Source organism: Lithobates pipiens, unplaced genomic scaffold, assembly GCF_037356315.1.
Source record: "Lithobates pipiens isolate NorthernLeopardFrog02 unplaced genomic scaffold, aLitPip1_a1.2 Scaffold_23, whole genome shotgun sequence".
Lineage (NCBI taxonomy): Eukaryota > Metazoa > Chordata > Amphibia > Anura > Ranidae > Lithobates > Lithobates pipiens.
The window spans coordinates 35,005,922-35,025,595 of record NW_027507785.1 but is presented as its reverse complement, the minus strand read 5'-3'; the positions used below and the strand labels follow the sequence as shown (position 1 = coordinate 35,025,595).

The 19,674-nt window shown below is 44.7% G+C and overlaps 1 protein-coding gene across 4 annotated transcripts in view; it reads right to left on the bottom strand.

Annotated features, from left to right (window-relative positions):
* Nucleotides 1–19,674, bottom strand: part of GDPD4 (glycerophosphodiester phosphodiesterase domain containing 4) — a 205,002-nt gene that overhangs the window by 66,855 nt on the left and 118,473 nt on the right. For all 4 annotated transcript variants that reach the window (XM_077451411.1, XM_077451413.1, XM_077451414.1 and 1 more), the window contains exon 9: nt 13,875–13,957. In XM_077451411.1, the coding sequence (XP_077307537.1) occupies nt 13,875–13,957 (83 nt within the window). The remainder of the gene's footprint in view (nt 1–13,874; nt 13,958–19,674) is intronic.

Sequence of the window (19,674 nt, the reverse complement as noted above, 5' to 3'; positions counted from 1 at the left end):
AAAAGGGACAAATATACATAAAAGGCACAGTGATTCATGATTCATTGTCATTATCAGTTTCTTAATGCATGTTGACGTATTACATGTTTTGAGATTGATCCAAGTATATTGAAAATAGACATGTGACATATGTTGTAAACACATACCATATTTATCGGTGTATAACATGCACCCCAAGTTTAGGAGGGAATTTTAAGGAAAAAAAACTTACATTTAAATGCCCATCAATGCAGCCTTATCAGTGTCCATCTGCAGCCTTGTCAGTCTTTTGCAGCCTTGTCAGTGTCGTTGCAGGTTTGCTGTTTAAAAATGGCGCCGCCGAGATACGGAGCGGATGTCCTGTGTATCTCGGCAGCGCTCGGTAGCTCTCGGCTATTTTCAGCGGCTTTCGGCAGCACTCAGCCGTTCTCGGGCGGGTTTCAGCCGCACTCGGCCATTAGCGGAGGCCCGGCAAGAAGAACCGAAGAGCGGGACAAGACCCCAAAGTCGGAAGAAGACCCCCGCACATCGGCGACGACGACAAAGAAAGTCGGGCTCCTCCGCTAGTAAAAAAAACTAGCAAAAGAGCAGAAGATAGCGGAGGAGTCCAGCGAGAAAACCCCCCAAGACGGAACAAGAGAAGACCACCGGAGCTGTCTAATAAATTATTTAAAAAACTTGTGTTGTGTTTTTTTTATTTACACTTTTTTCACCAGGTGAATGGGTAGGGGTACATCGTACCCCATACTCATTCACATAGGGTGGGGGGCCGGTATCTGGGGGCCCTCTTATTAAAGGGGGCTCCCGGATTCCGATAAGCCCCCCCCGCCCGCAGAACCCGACAACCAACGGCCAGGGTTGTTGGGAAGAGGCCCTTGTCCTCATAAACATGGGGACAAGGTGCTTTAGGGTGGGGGGCCGCAGGGCCCCCTTCCCCAAAGCACCCACCCCCCCATGTTGAGGGCACGCAGCCTGGTATGGCTCAGGAGGGGGGGGCATTCGCTCGTCCCCACCCCCTTTCCTGACCGACCGGGCTGCATGCTCGGATAAGGGTCTGCTATGGACTTTGGGGGGACCCCCCACACAGTTTTTTTGGCGTAGGGCTTCCCTTTTAAATCCATACCAGGTGACGGGGCCAGCAAGGTGTCAATCTTGCCAATGGAGACGGTGACATTGACTTCCTTTGTATTTCCGTCTTCCTGGAGCCACGTTCAAAATGAACAGACTTTTCTCCATGTGGGCAAGTCCATTCATTTCAAAAGTCAAATTTTGAGTCAAAACTTCTTCCTAAGTCCGCTGGACTTTTGGAAAGAAAAAGTCAGCCGGAGCCCATACACGGGCAGATTGTCCGGCGGACTCTGGTCTGCCGCACCAAGTCCGCCGGACAGTCTGATCGTGTGTATGCGGCATAACAAGTCACATGACACTGGGAGGGAAAATTCGCTTTTGTTGCCAGCAGTGTAGACATTAATGGCTGTGTTTGAATTATTTTGAAGGGACAGCAAATTTACACTGTTATACAAGCTGTACACTCACTACTTTTATGTAGCACTAACCCCGGAAGGAGCTGCTTGTTTGATTGGGCTTACCGTTACATTCTTCACCGCGATTTGCGTCTAGGGGTTTCCCGTGGTAGATGGCCCAGAAACTTTAGAGACTGAGACAGATCCGCTTAAAGGGATTTTTATTTGCAAAAACGTAGTTAACGAACAGTCTCTTAGTAAAGGATCAGAGGGTTAGAAAGAAAGTTCAGGTACTCTTCGAGATTGACACGTCGCCGGCCCCGTCACCTGGTGTGGACTTAAAGGGGAAGCCCTACGTCGAAAAAACGGCGTGAGGGTCCCCCCCAAGGCCGGTCAGGAAGGGGGTGGGGACGAGCGAGCGTCCTCTCCCTGAGCCGTACCAGGTCATGTGCCCTCAACATGGGGTGGTGCTTTGGGGAAGGGGGGCCCTGCGGCACCCCACCCCAAAGCACCTTGTCCCCATGTTAATGAGGATAAGGGCCTCTTCCCGACAACCCTGGCCGTTGGTTGTCGGGGTCTGTGGGCGGGGGGCTTATCGGAATCCGGGAGCATCCTCTGGGACTGTGACATCATAAGGGGCGGGGACATCACCCAGTGACCCCACCCATTGTCCCTATATAAGTCACCGCACAACGCGTCCCTGTCATTACGGCCAGAGACAGCGTCGAGTCAACATCTCAAGGAAGAAGAAGAGAAAAGAAAGTGGCGGCGGCGACAACAACAGAAGACCGGGCCACCGCTAGTAAAGAGCTGGAAGAAGGAGCGGAGACCCGGCAAGAAGAACCGAATAGGGGGACAAGACCCCCGAAGTCGGAAGAAGACCCCCGGACGGCGGCAGCGACGAAGAAGAAAGCCGGGGTCCTCCGCTAGTAAAAGAGCTAGCAGAAGATAGCGGAGGAGTCCGGTGAGAAGACCCCCCAAGACGGAAGAAGACCCCCCAGAGCTGTGCAATAAATTATTTTAAAACCTTGTGTTGTGTTTTATTTACCTTTTTTTACCAGGTGAATGGTTGGGGGTACATTGTACCCCATACTCATTCACATAGGGTGGTGGGCCGGTATCTGGGGGCCCCCTTATTAAAGGGTGTTCCCGGATTCCGATAAGCCCCCCGCCCGCAGACCCCGACAACCAACGGCCAGGGTTGTTGGGAAGAGGCCCTTGTCCTCATCAACATGGGGACAAGGTGCTATGGGGTGGGGGGGGCGCACGGCCCCCCTTCCCCAAAGCACCCTCCATATTGAGGGCATGCGGCCTGGTACGGCTCAGGATGGGAGCGCTCGCTTGTCCCACCCCCTTTCCTGATCAGCCGGGGTGCGGGCTCGGATAAGGGTCTGATATGGACTTGGGGGGGACCCCCATGCCGTTTTATCAGCGTAGGGCTTCCCCTTTAAGTCCATACCAGGTGACGGGGCCAGCAAGGTGTCAATCTCGCCCATGGAGGCGGCGACATTGACTTCCTTCGCTAGTCCCGTCAACCTGGAGCCACGTTAAAAATGAACTGACTTTTCTCCGTGTGCAGGAAAGTCCGTTCATTTCAAAAGTCCGGTGGACTAGCACACAGACGGCTGGATTTTTTGCTGCCGAGTCCGGCGGACAATTTTGAGTCAAAACTTCTTTCTAAGTCCACCGGACTGGTCCGTCGGAGCCAGTCCTTCAGATAGTCCAATTATGTGTACGGGGCATTAGTGTCAAAGTCAATAATAAAGAACTTGCTTACTTGGACTGAATCCAGAGAATAGCCATTCACAGCTGGATGTTCACTCAAGTTGGATAGTCCCTCTCACAAGGCCAAGCAGCCAACAAGGTGCTTAAAGAGGAATTCCACCTACAAAAAAAATATTAAAAGCCAGCAGCTATAAATACTACAGCTGCTGACTTTTAATAAATGGACACTCACCTGTCCCAGGGTCCAGCGACGCCAGCAGCCGAGACCGATCGATCGGCTCTCAGCTGCTGCCGCCGGCATTCTCGGTGAGGGAATCAGGAAGTGAAGCATTGCGGCTTCACTTCCCGGTTCCCTACTGCGCATGCGCGAGCCGTGTGTGTCCCAGCAGACAGCACGCTGAGACAGGAAACAGCATAGACTTCCGTGGAAGTCTATGCCCGGAAGTGGGTGCAAAAACTTGTCTTAGACAGGTATCTCCCCCCTGAAAGGTGCCAGCTGTGACACCGGAGGGGGGTGGAGGGTTCCGATGAGCGGAAGGTCCACTTTGAATGAATGAATGAAATACTTATATAGCGCACAATGCGAACTGAATCGCCTCTAGGCGCTGTGGCGAGCTTTGATCAGCTGCTAAAAGAGGAAGGTCTTGAGTTTTTTCCTAAAAGCCAGGTGATTTTCTTCCAGGCGGATGTTGATTGGTAGAGCATTCCATAGCAGAGGCCCTTGGACAGCGAATCTCCGATCACCCTTGGATTTATACCAGGCTTTGGGCACGAGGAGGAGGTTTTTGTTGGCTGATCGAAGACTGCGGTTTGGTGTGTAATGATTTATTTTCTCCATTAGGTATTGCGGAGCTTCTCTATGCACGCATTTGTGGGTGAGGCAAAGGGTCTTGAACGTTATCCGATTTTTTACGGTTAGCCAATGTAAGCTCCTCAGTGAAGGAGAAATGGATTCCCAGGGTTTTTTTCCTGTTATCAGCCTTGCCGCCGTGTTTTGGATCAGTTGTAATCGCGCAAGTTGATATTGTGGTAATCCTATGTAAAGCGAGTTTGCGTAGTCCAGTCCTGAATTAATGATTGTTCCAACTACCACTGCTTTGTCATTCTTTGGGATAAACGGGATGAGTCTGCGAAGCATGCGCAGTAGATGGTGAGATCGACTGACTACAGATCCTATTTGCGCATCCATTGACATTTGTGCGTCTAAAATAACCCCGAGACTCTTCGCTTTGGTCTTTGGGGAGATAGTCTGCCCAAAGATGGTTGGTGGAGACCAGGAGGTTTTGGTTGCGGGCTTATGATTTGGGTGTAAGATAAGAAGCTCTGTCTTTGATTGGTTCAGCTGGAGGGAGTTGGTGGTCATCCAGTCCTCTATTGATTTGAGGCAGTTTTCAAGTTGTTGTTGGTGATCTTTTTTTCCATTGATCCGGAAATAAAGTTGTGTGTCGTCAGCGTAAGAGTGGAAGCAGAGATCTGAGCATCTGATGATTTGAAGGAGTGGGCGAATGTAAATGTTGAAGAGAACGGGTGACAATGGAGAGCCTTGAGGGACTCCGCAGGTGACTGCCCGAGTTTCGGAGAGGAATTTTCCTAGTTTCACTGTCTGTGACCGATTTCCTAGGAAGGACGCGAACCAATGGAGATCTATGTCTTGGACTCCGGCTACTTCTGTGAGGCGGACGAGTAGAGTATTGTGATCTACTGTATCAAACGCTGCACTTAGGTCTAGCAGTACGAGGAGACACGGCTCTCCGTCATCTGCTGCTTCGAGGGCGTCATCCCAAATCTTGAGGAGAGCTGTTTCTGTTCCATGACCCGGGCGGAAGCCTGATTGCAGCGGGTCCAGGAGTTTGTGAGTATCCAGGTGAAGTTGTAGCTGATGTACTACAGCTTTCTCCATGATCTTAGAAATGGTGTTGAGGCTTGTAATCGGCCTACGGTTGTTTGGATCCTGAGGGTCCAGGTTTGGTTTCTTGAGTAGAGGTTTGACAATGCATTGTTTGAGGATGCTGGGAACAATCCCTTCGTGGAATGATCGGTTTATGAGGTGGGTTATGGTTGGAGCCACGATGTCGGAGCATTCTTTCAGTAGTTTTGTGGGGATGATGTCAATAGGTGAGGTACTGTCACGCAGTTTATTAATGATGTTTTTTGCGGTGTCTACGGTAATTGGGGATAGTGAAAATTTTGGCGGTTGCGGTATGTTGGTGCGGACATCCTCTTTATGTTTTTGCTGGCTGAGGTTGGATGTTTTCTTCTGACAAATTGTTTCCCTGATGGTTTTGACTTTATCGATGAAAAAATCCGACAGTTTGTCACAGTAATCCTGGGATTCGCTTTCTGGGGGTTCTAGACAAACCGGATTCATTGATGGAACTTTAGGATGGAACCCCGCAATCGTGTGGTACCAGTATCTTTCAACCAGTTTGGCGATACCCACGAAACTGGATTCACTTAGGTACTTCAGCTCCACCAGGCTCTTGCTAAGAAGCCAACCCATGCATGGCCTTCTTCTGAAGAGTCCTACCCTGGATAGCTACGAAGTTGCTGGGCCTCTCCACAACCGGAGACGGCATCGGACCACCTCCGAATCCTTTCCTTAGTTTCCCTGCCAGCCCTGAGGCATAAAGTCGGGTGGATTCACACCCCAGGCCATAGCCTTCCTGGGGGCTGGTCAGGAGGACCAGGACCATGGAGTCAGAACATACTTCTGGACCGGAGCCCCGAACCATGTGACATCCGCATCTTAAGTACCCTCTCTCAGAAAGCACAGCAAGAGTGACACTCCCACTGAAAAGCACCCAACCAGACCGTGTTTCCATGCCTGCCAGAAGAGACAGTGCCCCCTATGGCCAGGCCAAACACCCCACAGTCCAATCAGATTGATGCTGAGGTCAAAATTTGGAACAATTATACCCAAACTAAACTGCAGTTTAGGTGTAACATTAAGTTTCAAAACATATAGCGCATGCTCTTCAGGAACCAACAGGTAAGCCTAGATTAAGGCTTACCTGTAGGTGCTTGAAATATCTCCTAAATCTCCACGGTTTAGGAGATATTTACTAAAAAGCAGAGCGCCGATGTTTATGGCGCATGCTCCGATGTCTTCGGTGCATGCGCGCTTTAGAAAGGACCCATTGTGGTGTTTCTAATAGGGGTCATGCCTTGATTGATGGCTCCCGTGTGCATACACAGGAGTGACGTCACGTGACTCTGGCCAGTCACAGAGCCAGAGTTTGTGGCCCCGGAAGGAAGAGGGGTGAAGATGGACGCCCGCTGCTAGTGGGGACAGTGGTGACATCACAGGCTTCGGTTTCAGGTAAGTGACACATAATGGGCTACTATGCGATGCATAGTAGCCCATAAGCCCTTGTACACACGGTTGGACATTCTGACAACCAAATCCGTTGGATTTTGTCCGACGGATTTTGTCCGAAACTGTTGCACACACACGGTCGGACAAAGTTGTCAGAAAATCCGATTGTACATAACGTGATGACGTTATTTCGTTACGGCGGGACTACATTCAGGCTAGTAGCCAATAGCTTTGGTCTAGGAATTTGATCTGAGCATGCGTGGCACTTTGTCCGTCGGAGTAGGCTACACATGATCGGAGTATGTCCGATTGGAGCATTTTGGCGGAAAATTTTACCGGCAAGTTGGAAAAGTTGGTCCGTCGGATATTTCGACGGAAACAGTCCCATGGAGACCACACACAGTCGGAATATCCAACAATACGGTCCGTCAGAATCTCTGACCGTGTGTACAAGGACTTATGCTTTACCTTTGCAGGGAAATAAGTAAAGTAAAACCCACCATGGATGGTAGCCAATCAGCTTGTTCAATTAAAGCGGTTGTAAACTGCTGAAAAAAATAAATAAAATAAAAACCTACAAGACAATCACATAATGTGCTAGTATGCATCACATACTAGCACATTATAAAATACTTACCTTAGAACAAAGCCCTCCCAGCGTTGCCGGGTCAGAGGGCTGACATGTTCCCCCGGCCTTTCTTCCTAGTTTGCCAGTTCTGGCGTTATGAGTGGCTGGAGCTGCAATAACATCACTTCTGTGCATGTGCTCGAGAGCCCTCAGTTCCGGCAAGAAGCTCTAAAGATCTGGCACGGCATGCGGGACCTTCAGAGCGCATGCGCCATTGACGTCAGCGGCTGCATGAAGGGTGAATATCTCCTAAACTGGGCACATTTAGGAGATATTCATTTTACCTACAGGTAAGCCCTATTATAAGCTTACCTATAGGTAAAAATAACAAAGCCGACTGAACTACCGCTTTAAGCTTTGACAATAAAACCTAGAAGCTGGTTGGTTTCTATGCAGAGATGCACCAGATTTTGCACTTTCCCGTTTTAGTAACCAAAAATCAACCTGTGTATGACCTAATTGTAAAATCTCTGTTAGATTCACAGATCAGCTATTTAATGCAAGGGTCAATCTGATTTAATGCAAATGTAATGGATTATTCAGGTCTATCCTCATATCACATAGTTTTGGTAAACTAAAGGAGAATGCATAGTGCATGGCCAACCTTACATAATCATCTCCAACCTCAACAGCCATATGGTGCAGCATTATTTTTAACTGCGCTAACATGGTGCTTTGTGTTGGAAACCAGGTGTATAATCTTGTGTACATGTTGTTTAAGACTGAAAAACAGTCTCAAAACATGAGGTAAGGGAGTCTGGGCAGTGTTGTTTGGCCTCTATGATTTGTGATTGGAGGTCAAGGGACAGTTTTGTGTCCATAATGGATAAGGACCTGTAGACAGGTCTTGAGAGACTCATTATTTTGCAATTCTATTCATAAATGCTGATGCAAGACTCATCCACCTTACCAGTCACTCACTGACCGCCGCCACCAATCATTCCACTGGCTTCCGCTTGCCCAGAATATAAAATTCAAAATACAAACATACAATGCCACCCACAATCCTGCCCCAAGCTTCATCCCCAACCTAGCCTCAAAATATCACCCATACCATCCTCTTCATTCCTACAAGAGCTCCTGCACTTTAGCTCCCTCACCACCTCTTTGTCACCTCCATTACTTTTCCAGAGCCTCTCCCATCCTCTGGAACCTCCTAACCAAATCTGTCCGGCTGTCTCCTACTTTGTCTGCTTTTAGGCGATCCCTGAATACCCACCTCTTCAGGGAAGTCAATGCCACCTCTATCTAACAACTTTACTTCTACTTTCTCCATCAGCTCATTTGCCTACAGTTATTATCTTTTGCATCACTTGCCCCTCTCTCTTAGATTGTAAGCTCTTAAGACCAGGGCCCTTGTAATATTTTGGACTGAACTGTATAGTCATTGTATTTTCTGTCTTTAGGTGTGAGACTTTTACACAGCCTGGCCACATACAGAGGCCCAACATGCAAGGAGCACCATCAGGCATTCTAGGAGCATAAATTACACATCTAATTTCATGACGACCTATCACACCTTTGAAGGCCCTGGAGCACCAGGGCAATGAAAATGCCCACAAAATGACCCCACTAGATACGTACTCGGGGACTCTGATGGGTCTGAAGACAGATACTCTAGTATTCTGATGGCCTGCAGATAGGTATTCGGTTACTCTGATAAGCTGGAGACAGGTATTCGGTTACTTTGATGGGCTGGAGACAGGTAGCTTGGTATTCTGATGGGATGCAGATAGGTACTCGAGTACTTTGATGTGTTGCAGATAGGTACTCGGTTACTCTGATGGGCTGCAGATAGGTACACAGATGAGCTGGAGATGGGTACTTGGTGATGGGCTCTGATGAGCTGGAGATGGGTACTTGGTGATGGTACTCTGATGGGCTTGAGAAAGGTACTCGGGTACTCTGATGGGCTGCAGACAGCTATTTGGGTACTCTGATGGGCTGCAGATAGGTACTCTGATGGGCTGGAGACAGATACTCAGCTACTCTGATGGACCACGGATAAGTACTCGGGTACTCAGATGGGCTTGAGACGGGAACTCTGATGGGCTGGAGACAGGTACTTGGGTACTATCAGCTGCAGATAGGTACTCGAGTACTCTGGGCTGCAGGTAGGTACTTGGGTACTCTGGGCTGTAGATAGGTACTCCAGTACTCTGGGCTGAAGGTAGGTACTTGGGTACTCTGGAATGGAAATGGGTACGCTGGGCTGCAGGTAGGTACTCAGGTAGTCTGGGATGCAGATGGGCACTCTGGACTTCAGATAGGTACTCGGCTACTCTGGGCTGGAGACAGGTCCTCTTTATTTTGGGGGCAATCTGGGGACTGTGTTTTGCACTGTAATTGGTAACTCACTGTTACCAGATCTCCTCCTCACAGTGTATCAGTGTGTGAGGAAGAAAACCCTGTAATGGCGAGTTACTGCCATTTGCCATTTATGACCAGCTGTGATTGGACACAGGCGGTCACTTGGTAAAGAGCCATTTTTATTGGCTCTTTACCCTGATCGGGGATGTGCTGTGTCCGGAGGGACATGCCTCATTCCCGATCGCTGCACTGCGTGCCCCCGGGGATGCGCATGAGCCGTGAGGACGGGCGGACGTCATATGATGCCTGCCTGGAAGGAGGAGAGGTTCCTGCCATCATCATTTTACAATGCACCGGTAGGAAAGTAGTTAAACATCTGTAGTATCACGCTGAACATAACAAAATTAAAAAAGGGAAGAGGGTCTGAATACTTTATGAATGCACTATACATATACATAGAAAGAGGTCTGACCCATAACCATATTCTAAATTACCAGACGGCAAAAAAAGGGGAAAAAGGAAAAAAAAAACGTATGCAGACTTTGCAGGTACACACTATGTCAAATTACAAAAGGTTTATTGATTTAACATTAAAAAACAAATGGATCACAGTTTGCTAAATACCGCACAGTAATGTAATATATGTATGTGAATGAATTCAAGCATGGCTGTTCCAAATAAGAAAGGTGCTTAACATCATTAACAACATAATAATGTACATTCTTCAAGCTTTTTTCGAGACATGTACAATGAAATACAAGAGATTGTAGCAAATGGTGGAGCGTCTTTCCACTTCACAACGCATTTCACAAAATATCTCTGCTTCCTCAGGATGGAACAGTATTTCACTATACATAGTAAGAGAAGTTAATTAGAATGTAATGCACTTTTAATCTGGACTATCCTTGCTGGGGAATAGTATTTGCAAGTAAGTCATGACCATAATTCAGAAAGTACCCATTAGTGGGAGGATACTCTTTACTGTAGCCTTATGTTTTACTTTCTTGCCTTCCTGCTATTTTATACTTCCTCGTAATTCTTACTAGGACCCAAAGTTGGTGATGGTGGATCTGCATTTTCCTTCCATGGTGCTATTGTCAAGGCCTTTTTTAAGGCAGGGCAAAAGGGGCAGCTGCCCTGGGCCCTGCCATTGCTGTGGGGCCCAAAGCAGCTGCCTCACACTTGCCAAATATCCTGGTTTAAATTCCCTTATCCCTTGAGGTTTTAGCCCCGTGCTATGTCCCGATATCTCAGTGTGAAGCGCTGCTACTAAAGCTCTGCCCTATTGTGGTGTACAGATGATTTACACGTAAATTACCGGAATTCATATGTAAATAGCGGTGTCCGGCAGCATTGATATGTATATAATGCCCCCTTGAGGTTATATCCACGGTAATCTCTAGCAACCAATCAACAAGCAGAAATCATGTGCTGTAACCTCTAGCAACTAATCAGTGAGCGTTATGTGTGCTGTACCTTTGGCGACCAGTCAGTGAGCAATAATGATACACTGTAACCACTGGCAACCAGTCAGTGAGCGGTAATGATACACTGTAACCTGTGGCAACCAGAGCTACTAGCTGCTATTTATTGTATGTCTCAGGTGTCAGAGCAGGTGGAGAGCGAAACTGCATGGGGGGGAGGGGCCCCAAGAAAATTTTTGCCCAGGGTCCAATCAATATTAAAGACGGCCCTGGCTATTGTCCTCTTGCCCCTGTGTCCGCCCAGTGAGTGGCTTTGTCCCTTTTATGGGCTTCCAGAAATATATGGACTATTACATGAGAATTTTTCAAGTATGTCATGCAGAAGGAACATATGTACTATTTATTATGTCACATTTCCTTATTTACAGTTGACGAGAATCGGCTATATATTTCTAATAAGGTTATCTTACTATGTAGAGTGTGATACTGCTCTATCCTAAAGAAGTGGAGGAATTCTATGAAAGGCTTTGAGAAGTGAAAGGACATTCTGCCTTTTGCTATAATCTCTTGCATTTCAATATTTTAGGTATGAAAATAAATTATAAATATTTTTTAAATATACATGTTTGGAAAAGAAAAAAGAAATGTGTTAAGTAGTTTTAAGTGCCTTGCTTCTTTGGAGCAGGCATATTGGAATTCCTTCACATACATGTGGGGAGGTGCAGCGTGGTGCGGCAGGACTCAGAGTCCAGTTCCAGAGTACAGAACTTGTATTAATGTAGAATCCAGCAATTCACAACAAACCCAGGGGGAAGGGCGCCCGAACGGGAACACTCGCAGTATAACACAGCAGTGTGTAGAGGAGCAGGTCTCAGATGTGCCGAAACCGTGTGTCTTGAGGAGCGGAATGCCGCCTGGCGGTCCATACCCAAATGGGGAGGTTTCCAGGAAGGATGAAATGTCCCTATCCTTTCCCTACTCATTAGGAACCTCTTACTGCTGCTAATCACCGTGCCCGTCAGACATGTGACCTATTCCTACACTACCCGCATGTAAAATACAGGCCAAGCCCTGATCTTAACCCTTTCCTGTCCAGGCGCCGCAGTTATACTGCAGCAGGATGGCTCCCCTGGGTGAGGCGTCATAGCTGTATGTTGGCAGACGCCTTTGCGATGACTGCCCGGCTCCCACAATCGCTCATGACAGAGCAAGAACCGAGATCTGTGTGTGTAAACACACAAAGCCTAGTTGCCTAGTTCTCTCAGGGAGAGGAGACAGATTGTGTGCTCCTACTAAGTAGGAACACCAATTGGTCTCCACCCCTAGTCAGTCCCACCCCCCCCCCCCCCCAGTTAGAACACATCTAGGAAACACTGTTAATCCCTTGATCGCTCCCTAGTGTCAACCCCTTCCCTGCCAGTGACATTTATACAGTAATCAGTGGCTATTTTTAGCTTTGATCGCTGTATAAATGTCAGTGGTCCCAAAAAAGTGTCAAAAGTGTCCGATCTGTCTGCTGCAATGTTGCAGTCACAATAAAAATCGCTGATCACCTCCATTACTAGTAAAAAAAAAATAATAAAAAAAATGCCATAAATCTATCCCCTTTTTTGTAACTTTTGCACAAACCAATCAATATACGCTTATTGCAATTTTTTTTTTTTTTTTTTACCAAAAATGTGTAGAAGAATACATATCGGCCTAAACTGATGAAGAAATGATTTTTTTTTTTATTTGGGATATTTATTATAGCAAAAATTACAAAATATTGTGTATTTTTTTTCAAAATTTTCACTCTTTTTTTGTTTATAGCGCAAAAAAGAAATATCACATAGGTGATCAAATACCGCCAAAAGAAAGCTCTATTTGTGAGGGGAAAAAATACATAAATTTTATTAGTGCACAACCGCGCAATTGTCAGTTAAAGCGGCGCAGTGCCGTATCGCAAAAAAATGGCCTGGTCAGGAAGGGGGTAAATTTTTCCGGGGCTGAAGTGGTTTTATATATATATATATATATATATATATATATATATATATATATATATATACATACACACACACACACACACACACACACACACACACACACACACACACACACACACACACACACACTCTGCCTGACCCAAGATGGCCACCAGAGTCAGGGACTGCAGCAGCCAACCTTATAGCTGCCCTAGAGACCTAAAGACTCAGGAAACCATAGAGGAGCCAGGTTTCTCTTGACTTCCTCTACCCTGCAATGCTGCTGCTATTCAGCGCCACCTGCAGTGGAGAAAGCAGACTGCACCTGCATACATACTTATGCTACATTACTGTGCAGTATTTTAGGATCCTGTAATTTTTTATTTTTTTTGTTTTTAATGTTGTACTAATACATCTTTTGTAAATTGTATATGGATTGTTATCTCCTTAAGTATCTTTAAAGTCTGCATAAGCTTTTTTAATTATTTTTTTTTTTTGCTTTTTTCCCTTTGATGACCCTCTTGTGTTATTGATCAATGTAGGTGGGAGATCAATTCCTCAATGCTCACTGTTCAAGGAACCCCTAGAAACCTCAGCAGGAACCCAGAGGTTCCACTCAACCCTGGCTGAAAAAGGCTCAAAAGCTTGACCTAGGATTGCACAATAATAAAAGCACTGATGCTTTTACTGGCCAATGGGCTTCCTTATGGGACAAGGGAGCTTGGCTGGCTGTATTTCAGTATCAGGTTTTTTTTTTTTACACACTTTTTTTTTAATACGGGTCACATGAAGGATCTTTGCTATCTTGACTGAACAACAATCAACCTGGCCCCCATCCCATCAGCTCATTCAGCCCCTAGATAAACCCAACACCGCATGGGTTTGGAAAATCCACAAAGCAGGTTTCTGAAATGTTTATCTCCCCCAAGAATCTGACACATCAATCTCCTTCAATCTCACATCCTTTGTTACAGAATCTTCGCCGTTGCCATGGAAACCCATATAGAGATCAGTAGAACAAGCCAGAGCCATTGGGGAGGGCGAGCAGAGAAACAAGCTTACCTGATCGTGACGTCTGTCTCCAGGCCATCTCCTCCTTGCTCGATCGTTTTTTCGAACGACATCTTGGTGTTTTCTGGTGCCAGCTGTTTGGAAATGAGAGCGAAGACATCATTACACGGAGAAAAGATCTTAGAACTTTAACATTGCTGAAGGATTTTTACTGGCTTAGAGCTAAGCTTTTATGTGATTTTAATCTCTTGATATGGAATGATTTAACCATTAGCTGGCTGCCCCTTTATTTGATTGGAGATACACAAAAGATCCTTATAGATTCAGTACTACGCGTAGCAATTGATTGCCAAACAGACGTAACATCTGGCTCCCCTATAGTCAAAAGCTAGCCAAATATCGGTACGAAAATTCTCAGTACATTCAATGACTTGAAAAATGTAGTTTGAGAATTCTTCAAAGTTTCATTTTGTTTTTAACATTCAATTTTGGAATGAATGGACTTTTACAAACGAAAACCACATTATGCACCAATCATATGTGATTGCTGGCTACAAGAAGCTGCTTGTGCTATTTGTGTAGCTTACTCCCCAGAGAGATATTCGTTTAATAATCGGTCGTCAACAAACTAAAGAGAATTTTCAAGGTATAGTACAAAGATCAAAACTTATTCATAAATAAAATAAAAAAAATTATTACAAAAATCAAGTTTACAAGACAAGCCATAGACTGATTATGTAGTTGACATTATCATTGTTATTAAGCAATTTGTGATATAATGAGACAGCATAGTATAGGTTTTGCTTGTCTTTTAATTTAGATTTTTGTTATAAAAATGAATTCAATTTTAACAATGAATAATTTTGATTCCTGTACTGTATCCTGAAAACTTCTTTCTCTTTAGTTTGTATTTTAAACATTTCTGAGATGAATCTTCCTGGATGTCTAACCCACAGAATAGACTCTAAAAACGCATTTTTAACACAGATAAACCCTTGAAATAACTTTAATAAGTCTTCTATGAAAAATGTCCATTATTGGAGAAATGCCAACCTACATTGAAAATCAGTGGAAAAGGGCCCATCTACATTGGCAGTTAACGTAGTGCCCATTCAAACTGAAGGTTGGTATACTGGTGGTTAGTGGAGAAGGGGTCCCCTTAAGCCGCGTACACACGATCGGAATTCTCGTCGGAAAAAGCTCTGATGGTTTTCCCGACAGAATTCCGACAGAATTTGGCTCAAGCTGTCTTGCCTACACATGGTCACATCAAATTCCTATCGTTTATAACGCGGTGACGTACAACATGTACGACGTGACTAGAAAAAGGAAGTTCAATAGCCAATAACCAATAGCTTCTGTCTCGTAGTTGAATCTGAGCATGCGTGATTTTTGGCGTGTCGGAATTGCATACACACGATCGGAATTACCGATAGAAATTTTTTCCGTCGGGAAAATTGAGAACATGCTATCAATTTTTGGCTGGCGGAAATTCGGTCAGCTAAATTCCGATGCAGCATACACACGGTCGCATTTTCTGATGAAAAGCTCTCATCTGTCTTTTTCTGGCCGGAATTCCGATCGCGTGTACGTGGCATTAGGCTGGCCGTACACTAATTAAAAATTGGCAAATTCATTGGGTGCCACTGTCAGAATACAATGTCCCAGTGGCAGATACCTCCACCCACCTCGTTTTTGTCATTGGAGGAATCTGTTACTTTGTTTTCATTCAAAAATTAACAGTGTTTCGCCAGCTTTAGACTAGAGATCAGTAGAAGAAGAACCTTCTTACATTGGTGGTCACTGGAAGAAGAGCCCTAGGTAAATGGAACAAATGCTCCTTACATTGGGGGTTAGTTTGAAGAAGGTTTCTTACATTGGTAGTCATAAGGAAGAATGCTCCATACATCTGTGGTCATTAAGAACAATGTTCCTTATGTTGGTGGTTAGTGGGAAGGTAGTCATTGGGAAAAAGGATCCTTACATTGGTAGTCAGTGTACAGAATATTCCTTAAATTTGTGGTCTTTGGGAAGAGTGATCCTTCTGTTTGTGGTTATTAGGAAGAATGTACCTAATGTTTGTGACCTTTAGAGAAGAATGCTGCTTCTGGTGGTGGCCATTAGGAAGAATACACCTTATGTTGATGACCATTGGGAAGAATGCTTCTTATGTTTCTGGTCAGTGGGAAAAATGCTGCTTACAATTGTGGTCATTGAAAAGAATGTTCCTTACATTGGTGGCCATTGGGAAGAATGTTCCTTACATTGGTGGCCATTGGGAAGAATGCTTCTTACATTGGTGGTCATAAGAATATTCCTTAAATTGGTGGTCATTAAGAAGAAGGTTCCTAACATTGCTGGTCATTGGGAAGAATGTTCCTTACATTGGTGGTCACTGGTAAGAATGCTCCTTATGTTGGTGGTCAGTGGGAAGAATGCTGCTTACATCGGTGGCCATTGGGAAGAATGTTTCTTGCATTGGTGGTCTTTGGGAAGAAGGTCCTACATGGGTGGTCATGGGGAAGAATATTTCTTACATTTCTGGTCATTGAGAGGAATGTTCCTTACATTGGTGGTCATTAGGAAGAATGCTCTGTTGGTAGTCAGTGGGGAAGAATGCTTCTTACATTGGTGGTCACTGGGAAGAATACCCTCTTACCTAAAGATAACAGGATCATTGGTGCGGATTGGTCAATGATGAATTAACTCCAGGGCAAAAGTCTTGAATGGCTTAGCTCCAATGTAAAAAGGCATATAAAAGCAAAGGAGAAGGCCTTCAAAAAATACAAGGTTGAGGGATCTTCATCAGTATTCTGACTTTATAAAGAATGCAACAAGAAATGTAAGTGTGAAATAAGGATGGCTAAGAGTATGTAAACAGTAAAAAAAAAAGGGAGCACAGACCATATAGGACCCATAAAGAATGAGGAAGGACACCTGGCTACAATGGATGGGGAGATGGCAAAGGTATTGAATTTATTTACCACCACCCCCTCCCTTTAGAATGTGAGCTCTACTAGCAGGGCCCTCCTGTACCTTTTGCATTGAACTGCACTGTAATTGTGTTGTCCCCCCCCCATACATCGTAAAGCACTGCGTAAACTGTTGGCACTATATAAATCATGTATAATAATATAATAATAATATTTGTCTCCTCAGTATTCCCGAGGGAATCGGATGGCTTCAGTAACCAAAACTGCAGTGTTTATCCTCATGACACATCACTGGAAGCACCTCCATGGTTAACAGAGGACAGATTTAAAATTAGACTTGGGAAGCTTAACATTAATAAATCACCGTGACCAGATGGCTTGCACTTGAGGGTACTTAGGGAACTTAGTCAAATAATTGCCAGACCATTGTTGCCAATTTTTACTGACAGTCTACTGACTGGAATGTCACAAGCGAGCACTGAACTTATTCTCTCTGGAGAAGAGACACTTGAGAGGGGATATGATTTCAATATACAAATACCATACTGGCGACCCCAAAATAGGGATAAAACTTTTTCGCAGAAGGAAGTTTAACAAGACTCGTGGCCACGCATTAAAATTAGAAGAGAGGTTTAACCTTAAACTATGTAGAGGGTTCTTTACTGTAAGAGCAGCAAGGATGTGGAATTCCCTTCCACAGGTGGTGGTCTCAGCGGGTAGCATCGATAGTTTCAAGAAACGATTAGATAAGCACCTGAACGCCCGCAACATACAGGGATATACAATGTAATACTGACATATAATCACACACATGGGTTGGACTTGATGTCTTTGTTCAACATCACCTACTATGTAACTATGTAAGGAACCCCTAGCAACCTCTGGAGGAACCCTGTTTGAGAAAGGCTGCTCTAGAAAGGCTGCTCTAGAATAATAGTATCCAGTCGCTACAATGTATATGTGTACACTACTATAAGTGCCATTGGGGTTGAGTTACTAAAACTGGAAAGTGCAAAATCTGGTGCAGCTGTGTATGGTATCCAATCGACTTCTAACTTCAGCTTGTATAATTAAGCTTTCTCAACCCCCATTATGTCAATATATGCTGCAATTAAAATATTATTATACGGAAGCAGAATATTTGAGTCTCATATTGCAGTGCTGCTGTCATTCTCCTGGTCTCATTAATAAAGAAGACCAAAATAAGGGAAAAATCCACTTTAGGTGAAAAATTAAGAATTTTTACACAAGCCATTTTGAAATTCTATGTAATTACAGATTACATTTCCATTTCATTCTGCAACCACTATACCTTTCCAAAATAAAAACTCATTATGCTTGTATACAACCATGGCAGCCCTGTGTGCAAAACGCCCTAGAAATCCTATCCTATGCTTTCCTCAAAGGCCTACTCAGAGCTTCAAGTACCTTTTACTGAACACTTTACGTAAGTTTATTGTATTGAGTCTGCATCTGCAGTGACATACTTAGAACACTGCGTTTCTGGATAGGGATAAGCAAACACATTTACAACCAGCTTCTTAAAAACATTCTCAAGATTTGAAAAATCTGAACTTTTCCCCAAACCCCATTGAAGTCTACAGGGGCGATTTTAATATTCAGTCCATTCCTTTTGTGGGCGCTGATAAACAAATTAATGTAAAAACTAGTGGCATAGCAAGCCCCACACTGTCATGGGGGACATGTATCAATGGCAAAATTAAAAAAATAAAATTAGAATAGCTGATAGAGGGCCTATTGCCTTAAATTTGCATAGTAGACAGAGGGCCTTTTCATGTAGTTTCAGGGGGTACATATACAAGATACACTAGTCCTTTGAATTACAGGCTTGGGGGCTGTGCACATGATTGCGGAATGTCGTGATGTTCACGGGCAGCATGAGAGAGGAGGGGGAATGGGGCACATTATTACTGCTGGTAGGCAACTGGCTGCTCTGTGCATGGGAGGATGTTGGCGTGGAATAGAGATGGCCTCAGGTGTGTTCGGATCCTAGTCCCAACAGGAAGTCATCACTGCACACCGCCAATCATAAGCAGTGAGACGTTTCCCTGCCCGCAGCTGCACATACACATTCTCATGACTGGCTGTGTGCAGTGACGGCTTTCTGGTGGGGTTGCTCAGGTGGGTTGGGGCTAGGATCCGAACATGCCTGAGCCCATCCCTAGCTTGGAAGGATTTTTTAGCCAGGGGGAGAACATGTAGTGCTTATGATGCACACTACAGCAATGTGGTAGTGTGCTGCAGTGCAGCAGGGCAGCAATTCATGTCTTTGTAGCATAGCCCAAACTTAGTAAAACCCCTAGCAAGACAAAATCAAAAAGAAATTTCCAGTCCACCCGAAAAATAAATATATTAAATGGGAGTTGGCAACCCGTCAATCATAATCTGCTTATCACGGGCATGGAGTAGTTACATAGTAGGGGAAGTTGAAAAAAAGACACAAGTCCATCAATTCGAACCTATGGATTAGGACCAGGTCAGCCTGGGTTGGTAATATTGTTGGTGTTATAGTGATGGTTGTAAATGTTAAAAATAAAACCCTGCACCCCTGATTTCCCTGCTTTCCTGTTATTTCCCTCTGTAAAATGAAAATCCTAAAACAGAATTTGTTTCTTCCATCATTTATTTTAATTATTATCACGTGTACTATGGTTTATTTGCGTTAAAATTTTCAGTCTAATTTTAAATATACGGCTGGGCTCTAATTTTCTCTAATTTGCCTATTTCCCATCAACCGCTTATATAAACGTTACCTTTTATCCCTTTGCTGTTCTTTCTCATATTGACCTTCATGAACATTCAGTATAAACAGTATATAATTATTAGCCTCACAATTGCTTAATAGAAATGGGAGTGCCATTTGAAAATGATTGGTTTGGCTGTGAAATGTTTCAGGA